Genomic DNA, 14,332 nt, shown 5'->3' on the forward strand with positions numbered 1-14,332 from the left:
CCTCATCAAAAAAAGTTAATTGCTGGTTTTTCTATTTGATTATTGATGATATAATACGTTTGGTAAACGAATAAGTAATTAGTGCAATGCGGGGTCATCTATTAGCTATTGTATAGGATTATTTGTTTAGTGTTCACTAAACATAATAAGTATTAAATGTCGTCGTCATACGCTTAGAACAAACAGGGCTTAGGCTTCGGATGTCTTGTCGGTGTTTAATGGGTTAAAACCGCTAACTACTGCGTAACTCGTTATATGCCGGCGTGAGGAGCGCTAGTGAGGTAGCAGTCGCCGCATTGCTTCTTGCCAGTCGTCGGTTGTGTTAGTGCGTGTTCGTGATAGCGTGCGAAATGTTGCGTCGGCATGCCCGTTAAACGTGTTTTTTAGCCGGTGTTAATGCAATAATAGTATTGTTTTTGTTATCTTTGCTATTGATTGGTCGGGCGCCCGCAAACACCGATCGGCTCGTTTTGTAAATAGTGTATAATATTGTTTCGGTCCATGTGAGTGCATCCTTCTTGTGATTCTGTGTAGTTGTTTTAAATTTCCTTAGAATCGAATCGTTTGGTGTCGACTGAGTAGCAAAATACAATATCCTGTTTGCTCCGAAGAAAGAAATTTTTGCCAAAACACGTGTTGTGAGACTATGAGAGATATGAGCACCACTGACATGGTGAGTTATGTTCTAGGCGGCGTGGTGGACAGTGTGGTGTCCGCACGGTTGTTGTTGTTGTCTGCGGCCGTCGCTTTTGTTCTCAACAGCGCGGGCGCACACACGCACTCGCATACGCTTACTATTTAATACATGTATTTTCCTATGAACTGAGTCGCGCGCCAGACCAAAATATTCAAGGTTATGAAAACGGCTATTCGGTTGATTTGCACGCGTGCAAAATGCTTTTGGTCTTAGCTTTATTTTATTCGTTTGTAATTTGTCCATATTTAATTACTCATCAATATTTCCAACAGTAATTTAACCAACTATTATGCGAAATTAGTTTTTTTTTTATTATTTGAGGTTAAATGCAGAGTCGGCATATCCGCCTGTCACCGTGCAACACCAATCGCACACATGTTTTTTTAACTCGATTCGTATACCTGCATTATGTTTTGGTTTATTATTTGTTATGATGTCAAAAGAATTTCGTTCCTTTGACTTCGTTACAATACTGGTAGTTTTAAAGGCGAATAATGAGTTTTGTTAATCTTCAAAAAACATTATTCTTAGTTCACTTGGTGTGTCTTACAATTTGACAACCCATAAATTATTCGAAGGTATTCAGTATAACAGTTATATTTAATTTTAAATCCAATGATTTTATAATTTCATAATTTTGGGGGAGCTTTGCCTAGTCTAAATCCCCACAATGAGCCTATGAATATCCTTATTTTAACAATTGTAGTTTAAAATTTGTATGCGTCTTTAATATTCTTTAATCTGATATTTACCCAGATAAAATTAATACATTTGAATTTATGTGTAGGTAATTTTCATTCCTTTGCCTAATCTTTTCTAAAGTGTTAAGAATAAGTTAAAAATAACATTATTTTACTTAATATTAAAAATAGTTTTAATTTTAAGAGATATTAGTAGCTACAAGTGATCAATTCTTATTTTATTGTAAATTTTTTTTTATTAACGAATTGTTTAAATTATTGACATCAAAATCATTTATAGAATTGTAGCCAACTATACCTACTGTTAAGTAATGATTTAAAATATTTTGGTTTTAATTGATGACTTGTGAAACACTGAGTGTTTTAGTTGCAATGATATTTCGTACTTCTTTTTGTAAAATTTGATGGAATTATTTTATCAAATTGTATTGTACGTAATTTGGTTTATTTTTGATAAATTATATTTGCCAACTGAATATATACTTTTTTCGAATGTTATTGCGTAACTCGGAAAACCTTGAGGGTTTTCGTGTAGTGTACTTCACTAATACTTGGCTCGTTGAATTAAGTTAACGTTGTATATTTTTCTTTGCAAAACAACAAACGAGTGCAATGTTATTAATTGTCAAAAAAAAAACCAGTTTTTGATGTACAAATTATTCTCGGTAAGACACAGTAGCAAATTAGACATTTAAATTGTTCCCATAGTAAAACCAATAAAACAGAAATTACTTGAATTTATTTCGTAGATAATAATTGATCAATTAAATGGAATTTCTTGAATAATTCAAGAAAAATAATTATTCTCGTTTATCCGTTCGTTGACATTTCATCTACCGAACGATCTATTCTGAGATTTTGATATATTCTATGATGGAGATCTGAATTTATTATGTTGAGTAATAGATGGTTATGGATAGAAATTGAATAGAATTACAATTAAAGATGCGTAGGTTGAAAACCAGATTTACTATCTTGTTACCTGCACTGTAGTCATTTTTTTAATTTTCTGGTGATGAAATGAGGACCAGCTTTTGTGTTGTTAGTAACACGTAGGTGTCTAGTTTTATATAGTTGATGTTTTATAACTAGTAGTTGCTGTGCTATCTTATATCAAAAACTTACTCATGACTTTACATTTATTATATTAGCCTCTTTTGTATAACACATACGGTCTCTTTTCTTTTGTGAAGTTGATTACAATCCGAATTTCATTTATTCCAATATGAGTAACAAGCTTATAATCTGGTAAAGTTAGTCTAGTTATTAATGTCATTAGTAGAAATTGATATGGTCAACATTTTAATTGGTCTCTTTGAGTGCATTGAAGAATAAAACTATCAGTTACAGGAAATATAATTGCTGTGTCAATTATTTATTTCGTATTAAATTCTAAGAATGCTTAAGGTGTTCTTTAATTACTTCCAAAAATCGTTATGATGGCTAGTACATCACAATGTTTTAGATTTTCCGACTTTAAAGGAAACAACTCGGAACTGCGTTACGTAAGTTTCTATTCCATTTTTTACGTTACGCTGTAATCGTTATTTTTTACCCAGAATCGTGTATGCTGTACGGGGTAAATAAAAACATGTTATGTAACTGTAGTTAGTCGAAGTTTGTGTCTGTAAATAACAACTTTTCGGTATGTCGCTATGTTATGTAGGTGATTTCTTTAAGAGTGATAATAATAAGTTCATTTTGTCGATTCGTGTATAAATTAAATCAAATTAAAATTATATTAAATATATTTTTTAGTTTTTAATTAATAATATTAGCTTCGATGCGAAGCTGAAAAGGTATTGCTTTTAGTATGATGTGTTTTTTTGTCTCTTATCAATTTTTCTCAGCTCTCACCTAACTGATTTCTTTCAACGATACATCAAAAGATCACAAATCGTATCTAGTCGAAGACATTACCCTCAAAATTTGATAAAATTTCTCTCGTTCCCCGTAAATGGGGTAACCTCCAAAAAAATTACAAATTTTAAAATTGCTAATTTTCGAAATTTTTTCAATTATTTTTATTTAAAACTGCCATAACTTTCTTAAAAATGAATAAATCAATTTAATTTTTTTTTATAAATCTGACCCTTTACCTGCCCACAGGGGAGGATTTAAAATGACAACTTTTTCACAAAAAATTTACTTTTTCAACTTAACTTTTGAAAGTGAGTATAATCTTAAATATTTTAAGATTATAAAGTATTTATAATACTTATAATAATAATTCATCAAAATATACAGAATTTGGTTAAAAAATTGATGAACATCTAGAATGTAATTAGAGAGTAAATTTAATTTTTATTTTTCTGAAAAGTTAGATAAAGTGAATTACTGCCTTATTTGTTGCGCATATTGATATTATTGTTTACTTCGTTTAAGTTGCCAAACATTTATTATCTAAATGATTAAAACACAAGATTATCACATTACCCAAATCTTCTCTCATCAACTCTATGACATCTAAATCGTTTCCACAAAATATTTTTCGTTGATTAAAAAAAATACCAAGTGTAGATCAAAATCTCATAATTAAAAAATTGTATATATTTATTATTTTTATTATATATATATTAATTGTGTGGTTCTGTTAGTGGACGGTTTCTTCAATTGCGTTATTCATATCCTTGTAATTTATTGTTTTTATTCATTAATAGATTGTAATATTCTTAAAATCAAATTAAATTATCTGCCATATAGTTTAAAAAATGTTTAATTTTTAAAAAAAATATGTTCGAATTTTAAATATTAAATATTTAATTATAAATCTATTCCGAGATGATATATTTTTTTCAATGTAATTACAAAATCCAATTAGCAATTAAAAATCATATTTTTTTGGTGTTAACCTTATTTTAAAAATAAAAAGAAAAAATAATACATTTTGTTTTATATTTAAACAAACATTCATATACACTAAAACTAGAAACAAATATAATTTTTTTGAACTGGAAGTATTTGCAATGTCAAGAACTGTATTATTGCTTATGTTTATAATTATTTTATAGTATTCTTAGAAATCATATTTTTATATTTTGCAAGAGTATAGAAAGTATTAAAAAAAACAGTGAAATTGACTTTTGAGTCATAAATAAAATAATATTAATACAACTAACTCATAGGAATGTTTGAATTATTATTCATAATAGTTCAACAATAATTTACGTTTATAATATTGTAATTTTTAATCGTTAAATTTACCTTATAGTATAATTCTAAACTTTAATTATCAGCACAAAAACGCATAAAACATGACTAATTTTTTTTTTTTTTATAATATCTATTGATCAATAGTACTCTTGTAAACAATTTTATTTATAATGTATTCGATAAATAGTTATTGTGTATGAATATGGTGACAATATGCATCATTCAAATTTTGGATTGGCCTCAAACTCAGGACTGATTCACAAGCGAAATTCAACATTTCTAGGTAGGTTTTGGAGATTTGGATATATGTATTCAGCTCCAAAATTCTACACCTATTACATAACAATAAACAATTTTTTCTATAAAATTGGAGTTATCTAGTGGCGTACCTGGGCTGGTATATTTGTATATTATTACTTGTTTTTAAATTATTTTTTAATAAGAAGTATAAAAAACAACTTGAAAGAATACTCGAAAAAAAATCAATATTAATATGGTTACGCGTATATACGTTTTGACTGCTGTTTATCCGAATTCGGTCAAAATACTATTTTGATTGGTTTTTACTAAAAAATGATCATTTTACGTAGACCATTTTGCTGTGTTATTATTTTGTTCTTACTGTTAGATCGGTTGTCGTCGTTATCAATTATCATCGATTGACGTTCGACGAGAGCATATAAATTTCTATCAAGAATCTGACACTAGAAGATAAGGTTCAAAGCTTCCATTACGCAAATAAAAATGTATTAAGAATGCAGTTTGGAGGACATAGTAAACAAATTTTTTGCGTATACCAGCCCCTCTTCATATACAGGGCGCCTAGATACTCCACTAGAGTGATTTTAGAATAGAATTCCAGATTAATTTAAATAATTATAAATTTATTATTGAGCCTATAGTTAAATTTTCGGAGCTGACATTTTTCTTGAAATTAATCACTCTTAAATTAATTTATCAGGATATATAAGCGATTGGTGTCGAATAGCTTAAACAAAACCCGTTATTATAGAAAATCATTATCAAATTGTTAATTTTGCGTCAACTATTACCACGTATATTTTTCTTATTGATATTTAGAAAGTTGTCACTATATTTTAATTCTGAAACATTAGTTAGCAATTATTGAAACTGATTATCCAACGTTTTAACAATATATTATAATGTATATAACAATATTCGCACTACATTGTTTTTTTTTTTAAATTTTCATTACTTTGTATTATTAACACTAAAATTATGACTATTGCTGGCACAGGATGTTAGTGTTACACACTATTTGTAGGTAACTTTTTCTTTTCTACTAGATAGTGTTCGGTAAAGACGACATGATGTGTTTAACAGATATTATTTTTTGTTGACCGCCGTGTTAAACAATATTCATTGGCTAATATGAATACTACAGCTGTCGGAGAAATGCTGTACTATTTTATTTCTTGAATTTAAATCCAATATTTCTTTATAGAATGATTTTGCAATGTTGACATATCAAAATGTATATGACGTGAAATTTTGTTTTTATAAAATTATCTATTGATTTTTTTTATACTTAATTTTTAAAAAATGACTCAAATTTTTGGTTTTATTGTTTTGCATTAAAATTTTTATAAGAAAAAGTTGTATATTTTTATTTAAAATTTAGTTTTCATGTTACTTTTTAGGTAATATAGCCTATGATTTTATTTTATTAAATTGTTACGGATTGGTTTACCTAATTAACGTGCGGATATTTTTTAATGAGGCTATTATTTGATAAATAAAATATTTTACTAGTTAATTTAATAACAATTTATACGACAAATAAATTAATTGTTTATTATTAAAAAATAAAAATGATATGTATTTTACTACGATTATTAATTTATAATTATTATGGATTGATTTAGCAATTTTTACACTCGGAAAACATGTATATAAAGTAAATTTTCATATTTAAATATTGACAATATTATTTTTTATCAAGCGAATGTTAAATATTTTGATCTTAGGTATTACACCGTTTACGTCATTAAATTTTTTTTTAATTGTTAGCTAGGAAAACATGCCTGTGATTAAATAAAAAACTATGTTACGGATTGGTTTACCAATTTCCAAATGCGGACATTTTAAAGTATGAGGTATTTGTTTATTGATAATTTTTTTTATCAATTAATCATAGTTTGTTAACTGAGTGTTATAAATGTATATATGATTAATCAATTATTATAGTTACGGATTGGTTTACCAATTTTGTTCATGCGGATAAAGCGTTTATGAAGTACATTTTTTATATTTCAATATTGACAATATTATTTTTATTATGCAAATGTTAAATTTTTTAGCTAGGAAAACATTTGTCTGTGATTAAAAAAATATTATATTACGGATTGGTTTTCCAATAAAAAATGCGGATATATTTAAATATGAGACCATTGTTGTTTATACAAAAATGTTTTTTATATTGTTTTAACGTGATATTTTTTGCTTGTAAAATTGTTTTTAGTAATTATTTGTTTGTCCTAACTTATGATTATAAAATAAAATTGTGTTACGGATTGGTTTACCGATTTTGTTCCCATGCGGATAAATAGTATATGAAGTGTACAGTTTTGAATACAAACATAAAGTTTTGGTGGGTAGAAACTAAATAAATAAACAATTGCTAAGTTTGTTTGATTTTAACTACAGGTTTTTAATATTTCTTATTAAATTTATTATTAAAACACATTCACCTATGATTTTAAATATAATATGTTACGGATTGGTTTACCGACTTAAAAATGCGGATATATTGACTTAGAATGAGGTGAACCAAAGTTGTGTTTTATTTATTTTCGTAATTTAATTTTTTTTTGTTATAATTTGTCTTTTTAATCTTGCTGTTCTCAATTTTTATTAATACCCGAAGGAAGAAAGCATTCGATAACAGTGTATTCAAAGACGCATTTTTTATTTAATTTAGATCACGCATTGTTTATATATGTTGTGTGTGTGACTATTATTCATTGTATTTTCTGTTTTGGTTAAACGTAGTAAAATAATAAACCATTTGTATTAAGTATATAGTGTACAACGTTAAAAAACCAGTGAGCCTAAAGTTTGATTTCCTTTGGTCGCTACCCGGATGTAATTAATTAGCATAGTATCAACACCAAATCTGAACGTACCATTTATCTATACAATATTAAGTTTGCTTGGCTTTTATTGGTTTAATTATTTATTTTAATTTCAATTATCTTATTTGTTATATGTATTTAATTGTTCAAATTTAACCTGTTTTTATATTATTAAAATTGTATGATGTTAAGTTATAATATGTAGCAGTAAACAATAAAACGTAAAATGAGCTATTATACTTTTTAACTTATCCTGATTTTGCATTAATATCATGTACGCGTTAGAAAAACTGTGTTTATTATTTTTTTCCGTGCACATATTTAATGTGAATTTGAAAAGAAGTTAAATGTTTTTGTGTTTAATATTTCATTGAAATTAATATCTATTATTTTCTATTTATCACTAGTGGTAGATATTTTTCTCAGTATTTATTTTACANAATTAATATCTATTAGTTTCTATTTATCACTAGTGGTAGATATTTTTCTCAGTATTTATTTTACATTATGTGCTCTGTGGTCTGGTTTTCTTAAATTATAAATTCATATACTATCTTACATTTCAACAAAACTCGCTCGATACGACTATGTTTTTAAAGACGTGTTTAAGCTTAGATTCGTTAGTTGAGCATATTAATTTTATATGATGCCATGTTTTTTCTGTATCTGTGCATTTAAAATATTTGTTCCTACTACATAAATGTTACTCAACTATACGTCAAAAGTTCACTAATTATATTACGATAAAAATCCTCCAGTGTTAATTTTATTAATTTCATATTTAAATGTCATATTTGAACTTTAAATGTAAGAACTAACAAAAGAATCTGTTGGTTTAACGTCCGTTATCAGAGAATTGCATTTGTCGTTGAAAGTTTTTTTAACGAAGTTTTCAAAAATATTTCATGAAAGTATTGTTACCATAATTAAATTTAATTATATCTATGTAGTGGTGACTGTTACTTTTGAAATTAAGTCTTATCTGTATATTTTTATGTATTTCTATTTTCATTGTTCTATTGAAATGATACTAACATTTAATTTGATATTTTTAATTGGTATTAAACGTTAAAAAGTTAAATTTTATGTGATATTGATGCATTTTTCGTGGAGTTTTTAAGATATTAAGATGACGTAATTCTTTGTTACGATGGTCGACATAAGCGTTGCTCAACATATGCGTATGTTCGTGTTGGTTGACTGCTGCTAAGGGACAATTGAAAAAAGTTAGGGTCGCTCGCACGTTCCCTTGTCTTCTAAAGCAAGTTAATATTAGGGTCTTTTTCTGATCACGACAAGCACAAAATATTTACCAAGTATTCTATAAATAAATACGTTAATTTTTGATGACATGGTTTGTGGTTAATAACAATATAGTATAACGTATCTTATATGTAATATTTCAGTGTGGGAGGAGTACAGTTTATGTGGATGTGTTCACCGTGGTAGAAACCTTGGTTCGGACATTGTCCTTTATAGACAACGTCAAGGTCACACTAACAGTCTCCTACCGAGCGACCCTCTCCCCTTTAACTCAGCTGCCTTGCTCACATTACTCTCCCTCTCTTTTTTGTTATTCCCTTTTATCAATGTGGTGTGATTATATAGCAAGTTATTTTTCTTCTAATACTAAGACATGAGCTCTTAGCAATCAGCTGTCTTGTATATTTTGTATCGTATCGATGTATAATGCGTATATTGAATTTTTTATCATTATAATTTAGATTTAGCATATCATTTTGTGCAAAAACCGGTTGCTATATAATTCCACCGACACAGTGTCGCGTGTTCTCCTAATAAATTCCAATAACTCATGTTTCCCGATATCCGTATGGATATTTAAACTTGCTTTATGCTTTCGGTTGATTAAAATTATAGAAATATATTATTTTCGTTATCAACTTATTTATGTTAGGCCTTCTTTTGGCCTATAAATTTAAGATCATTGAGTTGAAGTATTTAATGTTAAATGAGTGTAAAGAAAATAGTTAACTAACAGTATTATTTAAATTTAATTATTTATATAACTAAAAAAATATATACGTGAGGGCTAAAGCGGAAGTGATGTGAGTCAATTTTAATCATCATTCAGGAGAGTCATATTAAATGTTTTAGTCGCGCCAGAATTAATACTAAATTTAGATTTTGAAAATGCTGACAATATGGCTTTTTTATAGAATACTTTTATTTATATCGCTGATAAAAAAACATTATTAAATTTTAAGTATTTATTTTTAACTGAAAATAGTTTTATCCAAAAATTGATTTATTGCCTAACGAATTTAGCTATAATCCCTTATTATATATAAATAATATTACATATTTTTTATTTTAATTACCCTACATATTTATCTAATCAATAATATTAAAATATAAAAAAACATTACAACGAGCGATGTAATTGATCAATTATTTCATTATTATTTTTACAATATTTCGTTCATACTCCTCGAAAATTCTCTGCAATTGCAATAATTAAAAAATAAGTTTTGCGCGTAAAATTATTTAGCTTTAAATCATGTAGATATTTTAAAATGCATTGTTTTCTAATCTATTATTTGTTTTTTTTTTATAGATTGCGTCTTCAACTAAGAAGTTATGGGGCGTAGAAGAAGGTAAAGAAGATGGACCTAAAGGAATTTTGAACTTGAATGATCATCATCACCAGATGTGGAGGGACTCCACGTGGAGTTCAAACAGTGAGTGTGAGCAAACTTAAAATTTATTATTATCTCATAAAAAATGTATATGATATAGGTCGAATTTTATTTTAAATTGTTTGACATAACTCGGATTTATAATTAATTAGCATCATCATTGGTATACAGCTTATTTTTTTTTTATTTGCCTATGTTACCTAGAGATCAAAATTAAATTAGGCTGTTTTGATGTTTAATGATTTTGAGAATTTTCCTCTAGGTTTTTTGCAGCCATACAAAATTAAACTATCAGTTCATTGGTGTTAAATAAAGAAGTTGAGTGTTTTTGTTGTTGAATTGTATTAGCGTTCGTTATTTTAAATGTTTTATTGTATTGAATTAGGTGGCTATGTGTTTTATTCTTTGTTCCCACACTATCGTCAGTATTATCAGCTGTATACTTTTGAATGTTTACCAAACCAAACTATTTATAAAAACTTAGTATTTATTAAGGTATTGTTATCATTATATATTCGTAACATATGTTAATGGTTGCATAGGCGTTAACGTAGATGAGTTTATATGTAGTTCTGAATAAAATATATTTCACTTAATAAAATTATTTACTAGTTATCCATGAGTTGTGTTATACTGATGATGTTATATACTCGTGGTGTACTCAATAATATGAAGTTCAATGGCACTGAAAGTCGTTGCCGTTGTCGTCTTCGTACATCAGTCGTCTAAAAAATAAAAAACCAGTCTTATGACTGGTAATTTTCATTTTCATTATTACTACACATATGCTTACACGTCATACTAATAGGTAAAAAACAATATAACCGGTCTTACCAACACGATTCGTCGTAACACATGACTTGCTTGATTTTTTTTTATAAAATGTAATTATAAGAAGTGTGTTTGTTTGCCTCCTACTTTTCATACTTTTTTCATTTGTCTTTTTAATTTAAATAGAACTGTAAAATAAAATGTGTGATATTATCAAACCTAATGTATATACTTTGTACGAGTTTACCATTTTTAAATCATACATATATTGTTCTCATTTATTTAATGAAAAATTATCGAAGTATTTTTGAAGACCAATATATTTTTCTTTTTTAAATTCATAACTTATTTTAAATCTTATTAGTCAGAATTTAATTAATTTGGTTCTATTTTTCGGTAAATAGTATTCTATCAAAGAAATTGAATCTTGTACGGTCTGTAGGTAGTTTTAAAATTTGGTTTCTTATAAAACTTTTATCATATCAAGTAAATTACAATGTGTTGCCTTTATGTTAACAAATTTAGATTTTAAAGAAAATCATAACACTTAACGTTAATGGAAATTTTGCTTCATAAAAAATTATAAATTATTCTTATATATTTGCGCTATTATTTATAGTTATTATTTTAAAAATTAAAATCGAAAACATCTTATTAAAGATTTCAATAGTTTTGTATAAGAAAATAATTTTAATATAAAATGATGTATAAGAAATACATTTTTGTTAATTGAATTAGATAATTTTAAGGTTAATAGTAAATCTATTATTTATAGCACGAAGAGGAGCTGGATTTCCAGTTGGTAATGATTCTGCTAATATTTTATCACCCAGATCATCTGAGGCAGGAATTGGCATGAAAATGGTCGAGTATGTCTTAGCAAGTACTCCCAACAAAATGGAAACATTAGAACCTAGAATGAGAGGTTTAGTAATAGTGAGTAATAAATCATATTAATATTTTTAATTTATAATCTACATTTAAACATAACTCTTTTTAATTAAAAAATTTTTTTTTTTAAATGACAGAGTGATGGTGAAACAATAAAAAAAGAAAAAGATAAACCTCCTAGTTCGCCATATGATTCTGTAAATAGTAATAAAAAAGAAATTGAAAATGGAAACTGTTCTGCTGTTGTTCAACAAAATGGAATTGTTGTTGTACAAAATGGTTTGGATGAAGATAAATATATAAAGTTAGTGTTAACATGGTTTGTCAAAATTTATAAGAGTCCTCTGTGTATTGATATTAGTGATAATTAATAAGTTTTACATTTTTAAATTTATCTTTATTAGAGATAACTCCAATGAAAACCATTTACTTAGGTTCTTTCAAATTTAACTTTTAGTTGTTTATCAAAATAAAAAAAAAAATTGGATAATATATATTTTTTTAATTTAACTAAATAAATTTCATTAATTCGAGATTTTGAAAAACGAGACTATTATTTCTGAAAAATTTTAATGCATTTTAATATCAATAGAAGTACTCTTAATAATTAATATAACTTTGAGGTAGGAGTTAAAGTGGTGTAAAACACTTTTTGGGTAAAATGAATTTGTTAAAAATAATTACTTCATATTTACACTTTCGTTGGTATCAATGATAATATTAAAATTGAATGTAGAAGTAGTTTTATTGTATTATTATAATCTACATATATATTACTTTTGTGCAAATAAAATATTTCAAATCATTTCCAAAAAATGATCAAATTGATCAATTTTTTCATAATTGATTTTTTTTTTGCTCCAACGCCCACAATAATTTTAAAAAATTGCTAGTTTTACTGTATCAATAAATTTAGTTTAGTTCAATTTTTTACGAAAATTATGTATAAATGTGTTTCTATTTTTATTAAATACAGTAATGTTTTTTTTATTAAGAAAAATAAATATTTAATTATTATTAAGAAAATTATAATTATAAAATTATACTTATTAGTATTAAAAATTGTCCAGTTTTTGTTGTTGTCCTAAAAAAAAAAATGTAAAATATTGTTGTTTTGTTATTGCATTAATACTTTCAATTCGAATAATTTATTATAATCATCATCTCCTTAATTTACTATCACGATTATTTGGGATGAGTTGAACCAAATGATTTGACAGAACTTTTACGCTAGCTGTCAAACTGACAACCTCATTCTAGCTAAAGAAGCCATTTATGGGTTTCATTGATAAAGTTACTGTGTTATTGCAAATAAATGATCCACTAATTTTCATTACATTCTTTTAAATTTAAATAATTATGTAAATATAATTATAATTTATTTTTTTTTGAAATAAGGACATCCAATTATCTAAGATTATTACAAATTAAAATTTTTTTATAAACATGATGTACAGTTTTCCTTTTTAAGAGCTTAATGTTTTACTTAAATAATTACTAATTTGGAATATGAGAATTGAAACAGTTATTACAAAAAAAAAAAAAAAATAATTTTAAATTTCCTGTATGAATATTTTTCTGTAATCATTTAGAACTATTTCTTTTTGATTCATTTAATATTTATGTTGTGTAAATTTGCTTGTTTCATTTGATTTGGAATATTTAAAAAATAAAATAAAATAAATTATCTGGCTTTAAAAAAAGTGGTCTATTTAATATTGTATCGAATGACTGTTAAGGATAGACATTTTTTTTTTAAGTTGTATTAATACTATTTAATAAGTAAAAAGTGAAAAATATGTGGACTTAATTAATTTCATGATTTAAATATATCACGATAGTAATAATTAAATTGTATAATTTAGAAGTTGTTGGTGCAATCAACTGCTTAGTTTAAATAATGTAGTTTTGATAATGGATTAACATGTCAACAGTTAGTAATTATTTTTCTAATGTTTTTTTTCTTAATCAAATAATGTAGGTTTTATATATATATATAATAATCACAGAAGAAATTGCTTAAGGATATAAAATTTTATAATTGAGCTAGAAAATATTTTCTATAAATAACAGACAGATTTATATTATATTTAGATCCATATTTGAAAATGTATATTATTCCAGTGTATTTTTAAAGTTTTTCCATTATTAATTAAAATATTGAATTTTAGGTTAATAAATAATGCTATAAGTATTTTTAATTTTTATAAAAAAATTTTTATTAATGTTGAAGTTTGTTATTGGTATTTTAAATTATTATATTTCTTAAATTTTAGGAATACATTTAATATTTCTATAATTTTTTTTTTGCAAATTCGTATGTTGAAATTTATAGAGATTATTATTAAATATCATAATAAATACATT

At 25.8% G+C, this 14,332-nt stretch overlaps 1 protein-coding gene across 16 annotated transcripts in view; it reads left to right on the forward strand.

Moving 5' to 3' along the window:
- The window catches only part of LOC126905769 (maternal protein pumilio-like), a 79,630-nt gene that overhangs the window by 8,353 nt on the left and 56,945 nt on the right, over positions 1-14,332 (forward strand). For 12 of the 16 annotated variants that reach the window (XM_050685792.1, XM_050685786.1, XM_050685797.1 and 9 more), the window contains 3 exons: positions 10,222-10,351; positions 11,850-12,010; positions 12,103-12,269. In XM_050685792.1, the coding sequence (XP_050541749.1) occupies positions 10,222-10,351; positions 11,850-12,010; positions 12,103-12,269 (458 nt within the window). Of the gene's footprint in view, positions 1-262; positions 674-10,221; positions 10,352-11,849; positions 12,011-12,102; positions 12,270-14,332 lie in introns of those variants that run through there. The other 4 variants (XM_050685793.1, XM_050685795.1, XM_050685802.1 and 1 more) reach the window with 3 other exon arrangements.

Source organism: Daktulosphaira vitifoliae, unplaced genomic scaffold (assembly GCF_025091365.1).
Source record: "Daktulosphaira vitifoliae isolate Bord-2020 unplaced genomic scaffold, ASM2509136v1 Scaffold_4, whole genome shotgun sequence".
Lineage (NCBI taxonomy): Eukaryota > Metazoa > Arthropoda > Insecta > Hemiptera > Phylloxeridae > Daktulosphaira > Daktulosphaira vitifoliae.